This window comes from Curcuma longa, unplaced genomic scaffold (assembly GCF_044706935.1).
Source record: "Curcuma longa cultivar G26 ecotype Majalengka, Jawa Barat unplaced genomic scaffold, ITB_CL_G26_1.1 utg3290_np1212_1714210_RagTag, whole genome shotgun sequence".
Classification (NCBI taxonomy): domain Eukaryota; kingdom Viridiplantae; phylum Streptophyta; class Magnoliopsida; order Zingiberales; family Zingiberaceae; genus Curcuma; species Curcuma longa.
In genome coordinates, this window is record NW_027435602.1 from 723,617 (window position 1) to 736,371 (window position 12,755).

General features: G+C 35.4%; 1 protein-coding gene across 1 annotated transcript in view; it reads left to right on the forward strand.

The window, feature by feature from the left end:
• The window catches only part of LOC141820381 (inositol hexakisphosphate and diphosphoinositol-pentakisphosphate kinase VIP2-like), a 68,105-nt gene that overhangs the window by 38,423 nt on the left and 16,927 nt on the right, over positions 1-12,755 (forward strand). The window contains exon 24 of the mRNA XM_074707685.1: positions 9,898-9,964. Within this exon, the coding sequence (XP_074563786.1) occupies positions 9,898-9,964 (67 nt within the window). The remainder of the gene's footprint in view (positions 1-9,897; positions 9,965-12,755) is intronic.

Consider the following 12,755-nt stretch of genomic DNA (forward strand, 5'->3'; position numbering starts at 1 on the left):
GTAGAGCTAATGGAATGAGACCTAAAAAATTTCCACGTGATGTACCAACACGTTGGAATTCTACATATCAATTATTACAAGATTCATTTCAATATAAAGATTTATTATGTTTATTTTTTGCAGAAAATAGTAATACTAATATATATTTATTTTCACAACAATGGAATATTTGTAGTAGTATTTGTGAAATTTTAAAAGTTTTTAATGATGCAACCGAACAACTTTCCGGTGTTTATTATCCTACTGCTCATTTAGTTTTAGTGAATTTTTGTAGTATAGTATTAATTTTAAATGAACATATTAATAATGAAGCTTTAACTTCTTGTATAGTAGCTATGAAAACAAAATGGGAAAAATATTTTTATTTAATTCCTGAACTTTATTTAGTTGCATTTGCTTTAGATCCTAGATTTAAATTAGAAGTTTTACAAGAAATGCTTACTTTATATTATGACGCTTTAATTCCTGTTAAAGATTCTTCTTCTCCTAATCCTGCTAATATTATATATATTATTAGAAATTATTTATCTGATATTTATAATCAATATTATGTTAAATATGGAACACAAACTAATATTTCTGAAACACAACAACAAACTACTAATGTTAATTTAAAACTTTCAAAAGCACAACTTTTATTAAAAGAACGGACGAAACGTCCACGAGGATCCTCAAGTTCCACACAGGAACTTGAGAATTATTTTACCACTTCTTTTGATTTTAATGAAGCAGACAGCGAAGATTTCGATATTTTGAAGTGGTGGTCACAGAAGGCTTCAAGTTTTCCCGTTCTCTCGGTAATTGCCAAAGAAATTTTAGCATGTCCAGTGTCAACTGTTGCTGTGGAGCAGACATTCAGTGCCGGCGGCAACATATTAGATGAACGGCGATCAACTATGTCTCCCGACTCATTGGAAGCCCAAGCACTACTCGACGATTGGACCAGAGCCGAGAAGAGAATCCAAGGAATGCAACTTTCAGAAGACGAAGCCGAAGAATTTGATACGGAAGGAACGAATACGACGGGAGGAACGGGAGGAAATGGAAGTGAGTGAATGAGTGATGTAAAAGGGTAAAAATGTAAAAGAACTACGTGGGCTTTGATTCCCCTATACCCTAAGGGGATACGTAGGCAACTTAATAAGTGCAAGCCCTTTTTTCAATAAATTTTAAGTTTTAAATTTAATAAATTTTAAATTTTAATTTTTTTAATATAATAATCTCGAACCGTCACGAACCGTGGCGAACCGTGAGCCGAACCGTGAACCGGCGGTTCCGAACCGTGAACCGTAACCGTCTTGGGCGGTTAAGGTTAAGGGTCGACCTCCCACGAACCGTCGAACCGGCGGTTCCAAACCGGCGAACCGGCGGTTCCGAACCGGCGAACCGGCGGTTCCGAACCGTGGTCGGGTCTACAAATAGGAGTCACAAAGATATCATTTAAATGAATGGAGAGACGGGCGAGTACCTAGAAGTCCTCGAGAGTTTTTCAATATGAAGCATTCGATTGCTAGAAATGTGATAGAGAGATGTTTTGGCTTACTTAAAATGCGTTGGGCAATCCTTAGAAGTCTAGCTTATTATCCGATCCGTACTCAAAATCAAATTATTTTGGCATGTTGCCTTCTTCAAAATTTTATAAGGAGAGAAATGTCTGGGGATCATACAGAAAGAAGGTTGGAGAGAAGATTGGATAGTCAACAAGATGAAGTTGATGAAATGTCTGAAAACTTGGTGGAGACCATTGAGACTTCGAGTGAATTTAGCAATTGGCGAGATAATTTGGCCAATGACATGTTTAATGAATGGAATAGATCTACATGAGATCAGTCTTGTAATTCTTATTAACTTATTACTTTTTTGGTAATGGACAAAGACCACTTTCTTTATTCTGTTTCTTTGTAATTTCCATGTGACATGTCTTGTGATTTTTAATTTTGTGTTTTAGCTTCTTGTAATTATGTTGAATTGCAATGCTTTTTGTTTGGATTGAAAAGTTTGTGGAATTTAATCTGCCAACCTTTGATAGATAGTTTGCTTGTTAATAGATATGTTAATCTGCCAAACTTTGTGAAATTTTCCTTTCAATTGCATTTCCAAATACAATATGTTAATAGATAGCTTGCTTGTTTTGGCAATTGCGACAATTACTTGTTATTGTCATCTTACAATCACATTCGGTTCAACTATTGAAAACATACCATCTTAAAATTTTGAATTGGGAAAATATGATTTCAAATGAGAGACTGATCACATGCGGCCTATGTAAGTATGGGAAGTTTGCCTTTTATTTCTGTAACTTATGCCATCTTATGGAACATATTGCACAAGAAAAAGCAAAAGGGCTGGGCCATGCATCTGTCGAGCCAGAACATATTTTGTTGGCTCTTATGGATGATAAAGTATTGCCACAGATGATTTTAAATCAATGAGAATCCCCACACAACATGTGGACCAACACGATTTTACTCGTGGAAGTGAAAAATTTGTTGCTAAGATATCTTTTTCACCACGTGCAAAACATGTTCTAGAACTTTCATTGAAACATTGTCCAAAGCAATGTCCACAAAACCCACAAGTTGTACCCCTCAAATCTGTCCACTCAATAATGTTTTCACCCAAACTTCTTTCTCATCATCTGGTATAGTGAAGAAAATATCTGTAGTCTCACGGTCACAACCAATTTTTCTTATCGCTTTATGTCGCTACAACATGCTAAGGCCATGTAAGTTTGTTAAAAATCTCTTTGACTTTCATTCTTTTTTCAGCGCCTTTATCATATTCTAATGCTTTACTCAATCGGTTACTTGCCTTGTTAAGTTCTTCTCCAAGAATAGTTGTCGTCTCTCTAATAACTTGAGACAAATCTTTAATGCTCTCGCTCTTTCTCCTTTTTGGCTTAGAACTCTCTTCCTTTGATCCAAACATGAAATCTTGGTCATATGGAGCAGAATCCCCATCAACACCTATACTTTCATCATCATTTTCATTTGCAACTTTCTCTAATTCTTCCACAATATCAGCAGGAACTTGAGCATCTTTCCCAGATGCACGATCTCCACCCAAGATGATAGAAAGCTCCTCATAGTAAGGCAATGACTTGTATCTAAACTGTTCTGCATCTGGATGAGTCTATAATAAAAAAAATTATATTAGCAACTAAACAAAAGGAAAAAAATAACAAAATTTAATAATAAATTAAATTACCTTAAGATATTCAACCCACACATCGTTTTCAGCTGTAACACATTTTTTTTCTGAGTCCCAACCAAAACCACTACTACCAACTCCATACAACATGTCATGCACAACATTGTGGAGCTTTTGGAAAGTTCTTAACCTTGATTCAATGTGTGGTTTTGCCTTAATTCCATGTCCAGGCAAGCTAACATCAAGCATTTGTTGTAGTTTTTGTCCATGCCCTGGCCTAAAACCTTTCTCATTCTTGTTCCTAAGCCCTCCGGCATTGTTTAATTGCATCAATGCTTCGATAAGTGCAGCATCTTCTTTATTAGACCATTGGTGTTTGTTTTTTCCTGGTCTTCTTGAGTTGCAAGATTCTTCTGAAGGTTTAGAAGTCATGTCCACCTATAACACAAATGATTAACAGCTCAAAAAAAGAGAAATAGACAAACGCCAAAAGTTCCAAAAGATGGCATAAGTTACAGAAATAAAAGTCAAACTTCCCATACTTACATAGATAGGCCGCATGTGATCAGTCCCTCATTTGAAATCATATTTTCCCAATTCAAAAATTTAAGATGGTATGTTTTCAATAGTTGAACCGAATGTGATTGTAAGATGACAATAACAAGTAATTGTCGCAATTGCCAAAACAAGCAAGCTATCTATTAACATATTGTATTTGGAAATGCAATTGAAAGGAAAAATTCACAAAGTTTGGCAGATTAACATATCTATTAACAAGCAAGCTATCTATCAAAGGTTGGCAGATTAAATTCCACAAACTTTTCAATCCAAACAAAAAGCATTGCAATTCAACATAATTACAAGAAGCTAAAACACAAAATTAAAAATCACAAGACATGTCACATGGAAATTACAAAGAAACAGAATAAAGACAGTGGTCTTTGTCCATTTACCAAAAAGTAATAAGTCAATAAGAATTACAAAACTGATCTCATGTAGATCTATTCCATTCATTAAACATGTCATTGGCCAAATTATCTCGCCAATTGCTAAATTCACTCGAAGTCTCAATGGTCTCCACCAAGTTTTCAGACATTTCATCAACTTCATCTTGTTGACTATCCAATCTTCTCTCCAACCTTCTTTCTGCAAGATCCCCAGACATTTCTCTCCTTATAAAATTTTGAAGAAGGCAACATGCCAAAATAATTCGATTTTGAGTACGGATCGGATAATAAGCTGGACTTCTAAGGATTGCCCAACGCATTTTAAGTAAGCCAAAACATCTCTCTATCACATTTCTAGCAGCCGAATGCTTCATATTGAAAAACTCTCGAGGACTTCTAGGTACTCGCCCGTCTCTCCATTCATTTAAATGATATCTTTGACCCCTATATGGTGCTAAAAAGCCTTCACAGTTTGTGTAACCGGCATCGACAAGGTAATAGTGTCCTATAAATTGAATAAATGTATTAAATTAAAATAGATCACAAACTCAAAACACAGTAAGGTATTTAGCATAGTTTGAAAAATTGATTAGCACACCATGTGGGACTTTTAATCCGTTAGTCCTAGTGATTGCATCCCGTAGTACTCTACTATCTGCTGCTGAACCTTCCCATCCAGCCAACACATATGTAAATTGCATATCTTGGGAACAAGCAGCGAGCACATTAGTAGCAATTTCACCTTTTCTTGTCCGATATCTAGGTCTATCCTCTGATGGTACTCTAACCTTAATGTGTGTCCCATCCAAAGCTCCCAAACAATTCTAAAAAGGACAACCAAAAGAAAATAAAAATAGATATCTTAAATCAAAACTTTAAAAACAAATGTAAAAATTACCTTAAACCATTTCCATCTCCAATCTGTTGAGTTTGCTGCAATCGGCTTTGGATTTTCGAAAAGCACATTTTGTAGACGAATAACAGCATTTAAAAATAGAGAAAACTACCTACTAATTGTTTCGCCAGACCTTTTGAATCGAAATTGTATAGTTCTATTCTTGACATGATGAGCTATCAAATGTAGTGATATTGCTACTTGTTCATCTACCTCCATATATCTTGTTCCTTTTAGACCCCCTTCATTTTCTAGCATACAACACAACTTTACAAAACTACTTCTATTCATTCTTAGTTGTGCTATGCAAGTAGTGTCGCTCTCGTATGCTAAATTATATATCATCTCTCTCCTAGCAAAAATGTCATTCATATATCGCCTTTTCAAGTAATTCGATCCATTCCACCATTCCACTAAAATACAATACATTTGAAAAAACCAATTCACTATATTCAAGATCTCCAACCAATGCATTAGCACGACAACTAGTTTTCTTTTTCTCATTATATTACTTGCCTTTAAACTAAGCCGAGTCATGGCTGCAAACAAGAAGAAAAGAACCATCTTCATGAGATTTCCAATATTAGCAGTAATGCAAATTTAAAGGCATGTAAGATCACTAGAATCCTTGCTAATATGATCGGCAAGGAAAGGAGGAAAAGGAGGAGAAGCTCACCCTGTAAAATGTAGCAAAGGGATTTCAGTTGCCGTAGAAGAAGAGCAGCAACTAGGGCTGCTATCGACGAGGAAAAAGAAGAAGAGAAGGGTTTTAGGGTTGTCTCGTCCGTTGGCAGGCTGGCGAAACCTTGTCTCCTCTGTTGGCAGGTCGGTGAAATCCGACAGCCTCGCTTAGGGTTTTAGGGTTGTGCTGCGGCTGGTGAAATCTAAGGCAGGTTGCGCGAGCGGTGAAGAGAAGGGTTGTGCCGTCGCGCGAGCGGTGAAGAGAAGGGTTGTGCCGTCGCGCGAGCGGTGAAGTGAAGGGTTGTGTCGCGGCGTTCCGGCGAAATCTGAGACAGGTCGCGCGAGCGATGAAGAGAAGGTTGTGTGCGGCGTGCGGGATGCGGGGAAGAGAGAAATCGTGCGGAATGAGGCGGTGAGGAGCGGAAGGGTAGATTTGGTAGGATAAAAATAGAATCCGTAATGTAATCAGATTCAGTACTATTTCCTTTGTAATCGAGATTACAAATCTGGATTCTATAAATCTTTTTTTTGTAATACGATTACATTACATTACATCTTTAAAATATTACCAAACAAAATAAATTATCTTATAATGTAATCCTGATTACATTACAAGCCTGCCCTCAACACCATTACCCCTTAGCCCCATCAAACATGCCCTACAAAGAGATTGCATATCAAGTGATCGATCCTACTCTATATGATAGATGCTCTACATTATGTCAACATGTACTAGCGGCACTTCATGCCCTCAATGTTACTCTACACAAGCGATCTTGCACCTTGTGTCCTCATCACATATAAATGAAGTCTCTTTGGGGACCTCATGACTCAAAAGTCGCTTTCCCATCCAAGGTCCCCTTTTGGGGAAGTGTCACAAGAGAGATGTGGAGAGAAGAGTTGAGTGAGGGTTTTGATGGGATGAGAAAGATAAGAGGAGAGAAAAAGACTTTATAAAATTCTAAATTGAGCCTAATTTGACCCCCTCCTAAGCTAGAATACAAGGCCTAACGAGCCCAACCAAACTCAAAATAGACCTTAAATGGACCTTCAAAAATTAAGAATATGTTGGTTTGGTTTAGCTTCATTAATTGTAAATTTTAAAATTAGATTACGACTAGAAAACTAAATGGAATATATACAATATATAACAAGAAGATGTGAAATTTTAAGTGATAGGAGCAATCAATTCAAAATTTTAGGAAGTTTCTTGTTGCTTTTGTGTAGAAGAGAGTAGAGTGGTTATTAGAGAAGAAGGTTTCAATCTGCTGCAATGACACTTGTAGATGGTTTGACAGTTCTAGAGGTGTGCTTTTGTGTAGATGGTTATTAGAGAAGAAGGTTTCAAAATTTTAGGAAGTTTCTTGTTGCTTTTGTGTAGCTCGCGTGAAGAGAAGGAGAGGGTGGGAAGGTTGTTGGAGATGGGTGCATAGACAGATGTGAGGAGCTTGGATGCAAATGGAAAGGGGAAGGGAGGCAATGAGGTGTAAAATAGGGAGAGGGGAGAGGATTTTAGTCAACTGACAATCCTCAATCCTTGTACCGCTGGACCAAATTTGATCCTAAAGAAAACCCAATTCAATTTTTACTTAATACAAACCTCAATTGGCCAAATTAACTCCAGTTTGAACCCAAAGTTATATATAAATAGTATAAAATAAGCCTTGAATATCTTTATTCAGCCCTAAATAATTTGAATTACATGTTAGTGATCGACAATGTAACACCTCAAAATCTTCAACTTAAGTGTATAACAATCTCCCCTCCTTTACTAAATTTGATTGTGGAGCTATTTGCATATCTTTTATCCCTACTGCACAACAAATAGTTGATATTCTCATCAGAGTACTAAGTAGATCTAATTTTGAATTTCTTATATGCAAGTAGGGCATGATTGATATCTATGCACCAATTAGAGGCAGAGTTTCAGAATTGTAGGAAATAATCAGGCTAGTAATCAAACTTGGAACATTCTACCTGACTGGAATATTCCACAAGATTTTCTAGTTTCTTAATTCTAGTATTTAGTAGAGGAGATTACTAACTTTATACACCCTTAGTTGCTGATTTATGGATATTCCTTTACTCTTTGTACCTGTATCCAGTCCTTTATGGTCTAAGGAGAATTATTATTTTTTCTTTCTTCCCTAAACTTTCAAAAACCATAACCCCAAACAGCAAAATAAACCTCTAATCTCCAAACTCTTTGACTCAACTTGTAAACAAAATGGAAGATCTAGGAGTGATGCTAGCCATAGTTCTCAAGGAGTAACAGACAAAGCCTATAATTCATGTAGGAATCCTTCTCTCATGACACCAATTTTTCACGATTTCTAACACAAACAGCAAACTTGTCACAATTAAGAATCATTCACATGCCACTAACCATTGTGGATTCATTTTCATAACCTTGTTGACTCAAAAGTGTAAACTGAATTAAATAAACATTATGTGAATCAGGAACATGTGATATGGATTGAAATCTTAAGTTGTGTCGTCTGTACAATTGACATTTACCATCCAATAGGCAGGTTGATACCTAGCACCGACACAATACAATAGCTACTGGATGATTCTATTTGAGATTCATATTATCTAGTCTGGTAGTGAGCAATACCCATCCTATGAAATCGAATTCCAGAAGTCAATGATTGGTATAAGGAAGAGACAACTTTAAATCGAGAGGATGGAGAAGATCTAAAGCATAGTTGAAGGGTAGGTGACATCAAAGAAGCAGTCTCAATGAATGGGAGGCTACAATGCTTAGGTAGGGTTGAGTGGTATCAGGGATCTTGTTGAAAACCTTAGAGTGGAAGAGGGTCTCACTAGAAGGTGTATAGAGGAGTAGCAATCAAACATCCAACAAAGAGATGAGCAAGGTGAGACGTCTAGCACTCATCATTGATCAATTGATTTATTCAATTAGTTGGTTGGTTGAAATAATTTATTAACCGGATTAATTAAATTAATTGACTAAGAAATCACTTGTTGATAATTGATTAATTCAATCTGTAAATTAATTGATAGTTTAAATAATTGACTAATTAAATTAATTGTTTAAGCCAATTAATTGAATTAATTGACTAGGAAGTAATCAATTGAATTGATTGTTTAATTGAATTAACTCTGGAAGTCATGCTGACACGGTAATGAAACCGTCTCATTTTGAGTAAAGATCAAAACTTTGATACAACCAGAGATTTCAAATCTTATGACCCCCTATTCAAATCGATAGAGCATATACTACTATATGTCATCAATTGTATCGATCAGTGTCTAGTCTGTTGTCTTCGTATAGGAGATACATGCTATAGTTAGAAGAAAAGTTGCACTAAGTGATTGTTATAAATTACATGTTGATGCCTTTAGGCGAAAGAGTACAACAAGTACTAGGAAATCATGCAAGGAATAATACAAATTAGTTTCAGAATTTCTCTTGAGAGGGACACAATTCTGACTGTGAGTCATGTGATTTACCTTGGTGCAGTGCCACCACTTTATTGAAAATTTCCACTCCACAATAGGTGTATAAATAAACTGCAATGGTTCCTCCTATCTAATGATAAATAAATCTTGTATGTAGAAGTTCTGTTTTGTACATATCTTTCATTCATTCTATTTTTAATCAATTTGGGCAGGCTTTGATCAGCCTTCATTAACAAACAAGAGGAATTTAAAAACTCAAAAATTTCCATGCTAGTTCAAAATTGAAAGGTCGGAAAAAGAGAGATCTCATAAGAAGGACATGAGCAATTAATCAAATTGGACAAATCAAATCATGTTGTCTGGCTAGTTAAAATCAATCCTTCAAAGAAAAACAGAAAGCACATATATGAGCTGATGAAACATTTGGTTTTTTCAAGTTTTGGCTTTACATGTAAATATTGTCCTTTTTCTGCTGAAAGTTATTAAACAACATATTCTAGTAGACATTTTGGTTTTACTTAATTGTACAACAAAGGTTCAAGACAATAGGTATCTTGAACTCAAGAAGTTCACATTTAGGATCTGATTCTTGAACATTGTTTAAAATGCATCACTTTGATAGATGTTTAGGCTTGATATGGCAGTTTCATTATTCTATTTTTTTCCTAGTGATAGAGTGGATTCCTTTTTTCGCTTTATTATAATTGTAAATTCTTTTTTTCTAATGTTCATCACCTACTGATTGCTGCAATATATGTTTATAAGCAATTCCTTTCTGACCTGCAAACCACATTACAGATATGACCTCCTACATAACACTCATCTAAATCTTGATGGTCTGCCTGAACTCTTCAAAGTTGCTCAGGTAACACATAACATATCAGTACTGCAAATCAATTGCTGATCTACGAGCTTACCTAGAGCTTGTAGTTAATGAACTTAGTGTTGTGACATAGTTATTAACACTAAACTAGAAATGGAACTGGAAAAAGCTCCGGATCACTATTTCAGTAGCTATAAGAGTGGGTCACTTTGTCGAATTGCATATTAAATTAGAAATTGACCTAGACAAACTAACTAAAAATTGAGAATTGGGAACTAAAATTAGATTATTGGAAAATACTGACTCCATTTATTTATTGGAAAATAATGTTTGTAAAAAATTTTGGGAAAAAACTTTTGTTGAAAAATTGATTAGTTTATATTGCTTAGAGTGTTATTAAAACTTGTCAGAAAATATTCTTCTATTTGGTAAATATTTTTGAGTAGGGCTAGTATGCCAATTTGGCTTGACCAAGTCTACTTGATCCCATCAGTGGGAAGTTAAATAACTTAACAAGAAAATGATGGTATACATATCACTAGGTTGTATCTAGGTAGATATAAAATGATAACCTAACAATGAGCATTGGCTAATGTGTATGTCAATAATAGTGAGATCCAATTTAACTTGGATTAACAAAGCCAAAGTTTTGTGCTCGCCTTTAAGGTTCGTAGAAGATTTGAAATCAAGGTGAGGTGCTTGCTAGATAGTTCATGAGGCTAAGGGGGTGAATAGCCGATTGCTTTGTTTCACTTGTTTGTGTCTATAAATGTGGTAAAACGCAGCGAAATATCAAAATAAACACAAACACGAAACAAAACAAACACATAGCCTTTTATGTAGTTCAAAACTCCGGTTCCTACTCCACGGCTTTTGACTTGATGAGTCACTTCCGGAATCCTTGTATACTTTCTTCTTGGATGCCTTCCAAAGGTGAAGAAACTTCTTACAATTTGAACTTTAAAAGGTGGACAAGAAGATACAAGATGAGATATAACAATTACATCATAAGAAATAATTACAAGCTCTAAGATAGAGTTGTTCTTTGGTTTGCTTTTACTTGCAATTATTTGGTTCCATTCATATTCAATCGCTCAAGAACGATACCAACAACTCCCCTTGTAGGCCTTACTATAGCCTTTTTGTTCTCAATGGTTATCTGCTATCTTTTTGCACGATCAGTTGACTATTAACTTATCTTAGCCGACTAACTGCTTTAGTTGAACTGCTATAGTATCTGAGTCACCAGACAGTTGTAGCCAATCTTGTCAGACCAATCTCTTCTTGGATTCTTGCTGTATCAAATAACTCTCTTCCTAGATTCTTGTTATTTCTTCAGTCAACTACTCCTGCTCATTAGTTGACTGTTCTGCTCATTACTCGATTGATATTGCCTCAATCAATTGACTGATCCGTGAACAAAAATATTTTGTTCGTTTGCAATCAAGCTTGAATCGACCTAGTTGACTCAACCTTCAATCGATTAAATTTGACCCTAAGTCGAATAGATCATCAACTTCGACCAACTATAAGGTTGAATTCTCGCCTAAGTCAAGCCTATCTAAAACACAAAGTAGAAGCCACTCATAGATTTTTTGTCTCATTTAGACTTCCCTTGCCAAGAGACCATACCTTTAGGACTTTTGTTTCGCTAAGAAGCGTTGCCTTAAAGACTTCCAATGCTAAGAGACGTTGTCTCTTAGACTTCTTCGTTTTCTTAGTATCGGTCAACCTCGACCTACTAAGATTTCCCCTTGCTAAGAGGCCTAGCCTCTGGGACTTCATCTTCTATCCAATGTCAATCACCCTTGACTTACCCGGGCTTCTACTTGCCAAGAAGATAACCTATGAGACTTTCACTTGCCTAGTCTTAGGTCCTCCTTGACTAGCCAGAGGAAGGAGATAGTCAATGGTAGAGGTGGCTCCTTTGGCTTAGGTGAGGGCAACAACGAAGAGCATGAGAGAGGAGAAGAGGAATGATTGAGAAGAGAGGAGGTGGTGAGCGAGGGGAGAAATATATAAACCTCAACTTCTCAAAAAATTTCATAATTTGTCTTACACAACTAAACTAAGTTATCGCTACATTGTTCAATCCTAAACTAAGCAAAACAAATACAAATAACTCTGGTTCAGACCCACGTGACCCTAAGCACCATGCCTACTCAATGGGTTCATTTCAAATCCAATTAGACTTTAACTTGATGCCCAAAATCTAATTTGTTTGATTGGTTCAACATATTTTGTCACCTAAAATTTTAAAAAAAATTTAATTTAAGATCTAAAAATTAAACGTGATAAAATTGTGATATGTAATAGATAGGTTAGAAGCATGTATTCTATCTTATATGGTTTGGGTAGAAGAAAAATTTGCAGTCTCACTCTCTGACTAGATTATATGCGAGAACATATGAAAGATTTCTTGGAATTTTGTTGGGAAGGATATATCATGTTAGAGATAGATATTGTTAGCTTAAAAGCATAATCATGTTTCTAGCTGGTTCAAATTCAATAAATGTTGTATTGAACAAGTTTAAACATGATATTGACTCCTCTAAAATCCTATTCAATCTGTATAGTAATTTTAGCATTTTGGTCTATAGATTTAACCTATTATACTTTATCCAACTTGATGATTCAATAGGCAAATAGATTTAATCTATTTAGTTCTAATTTATCAATTTAGTGTTTTTTGTAGAGTTTAGCCTCTTATCTTTTGATCTTCCAATAAATTTGTCTCAATGTTGACAATTGGTGTGCTATATCTGTATGAGGAGGTTAACTTATTTTCAGCTTTAATGTTCTACTTGAATGTATTTACAAATGCTAAAATTTA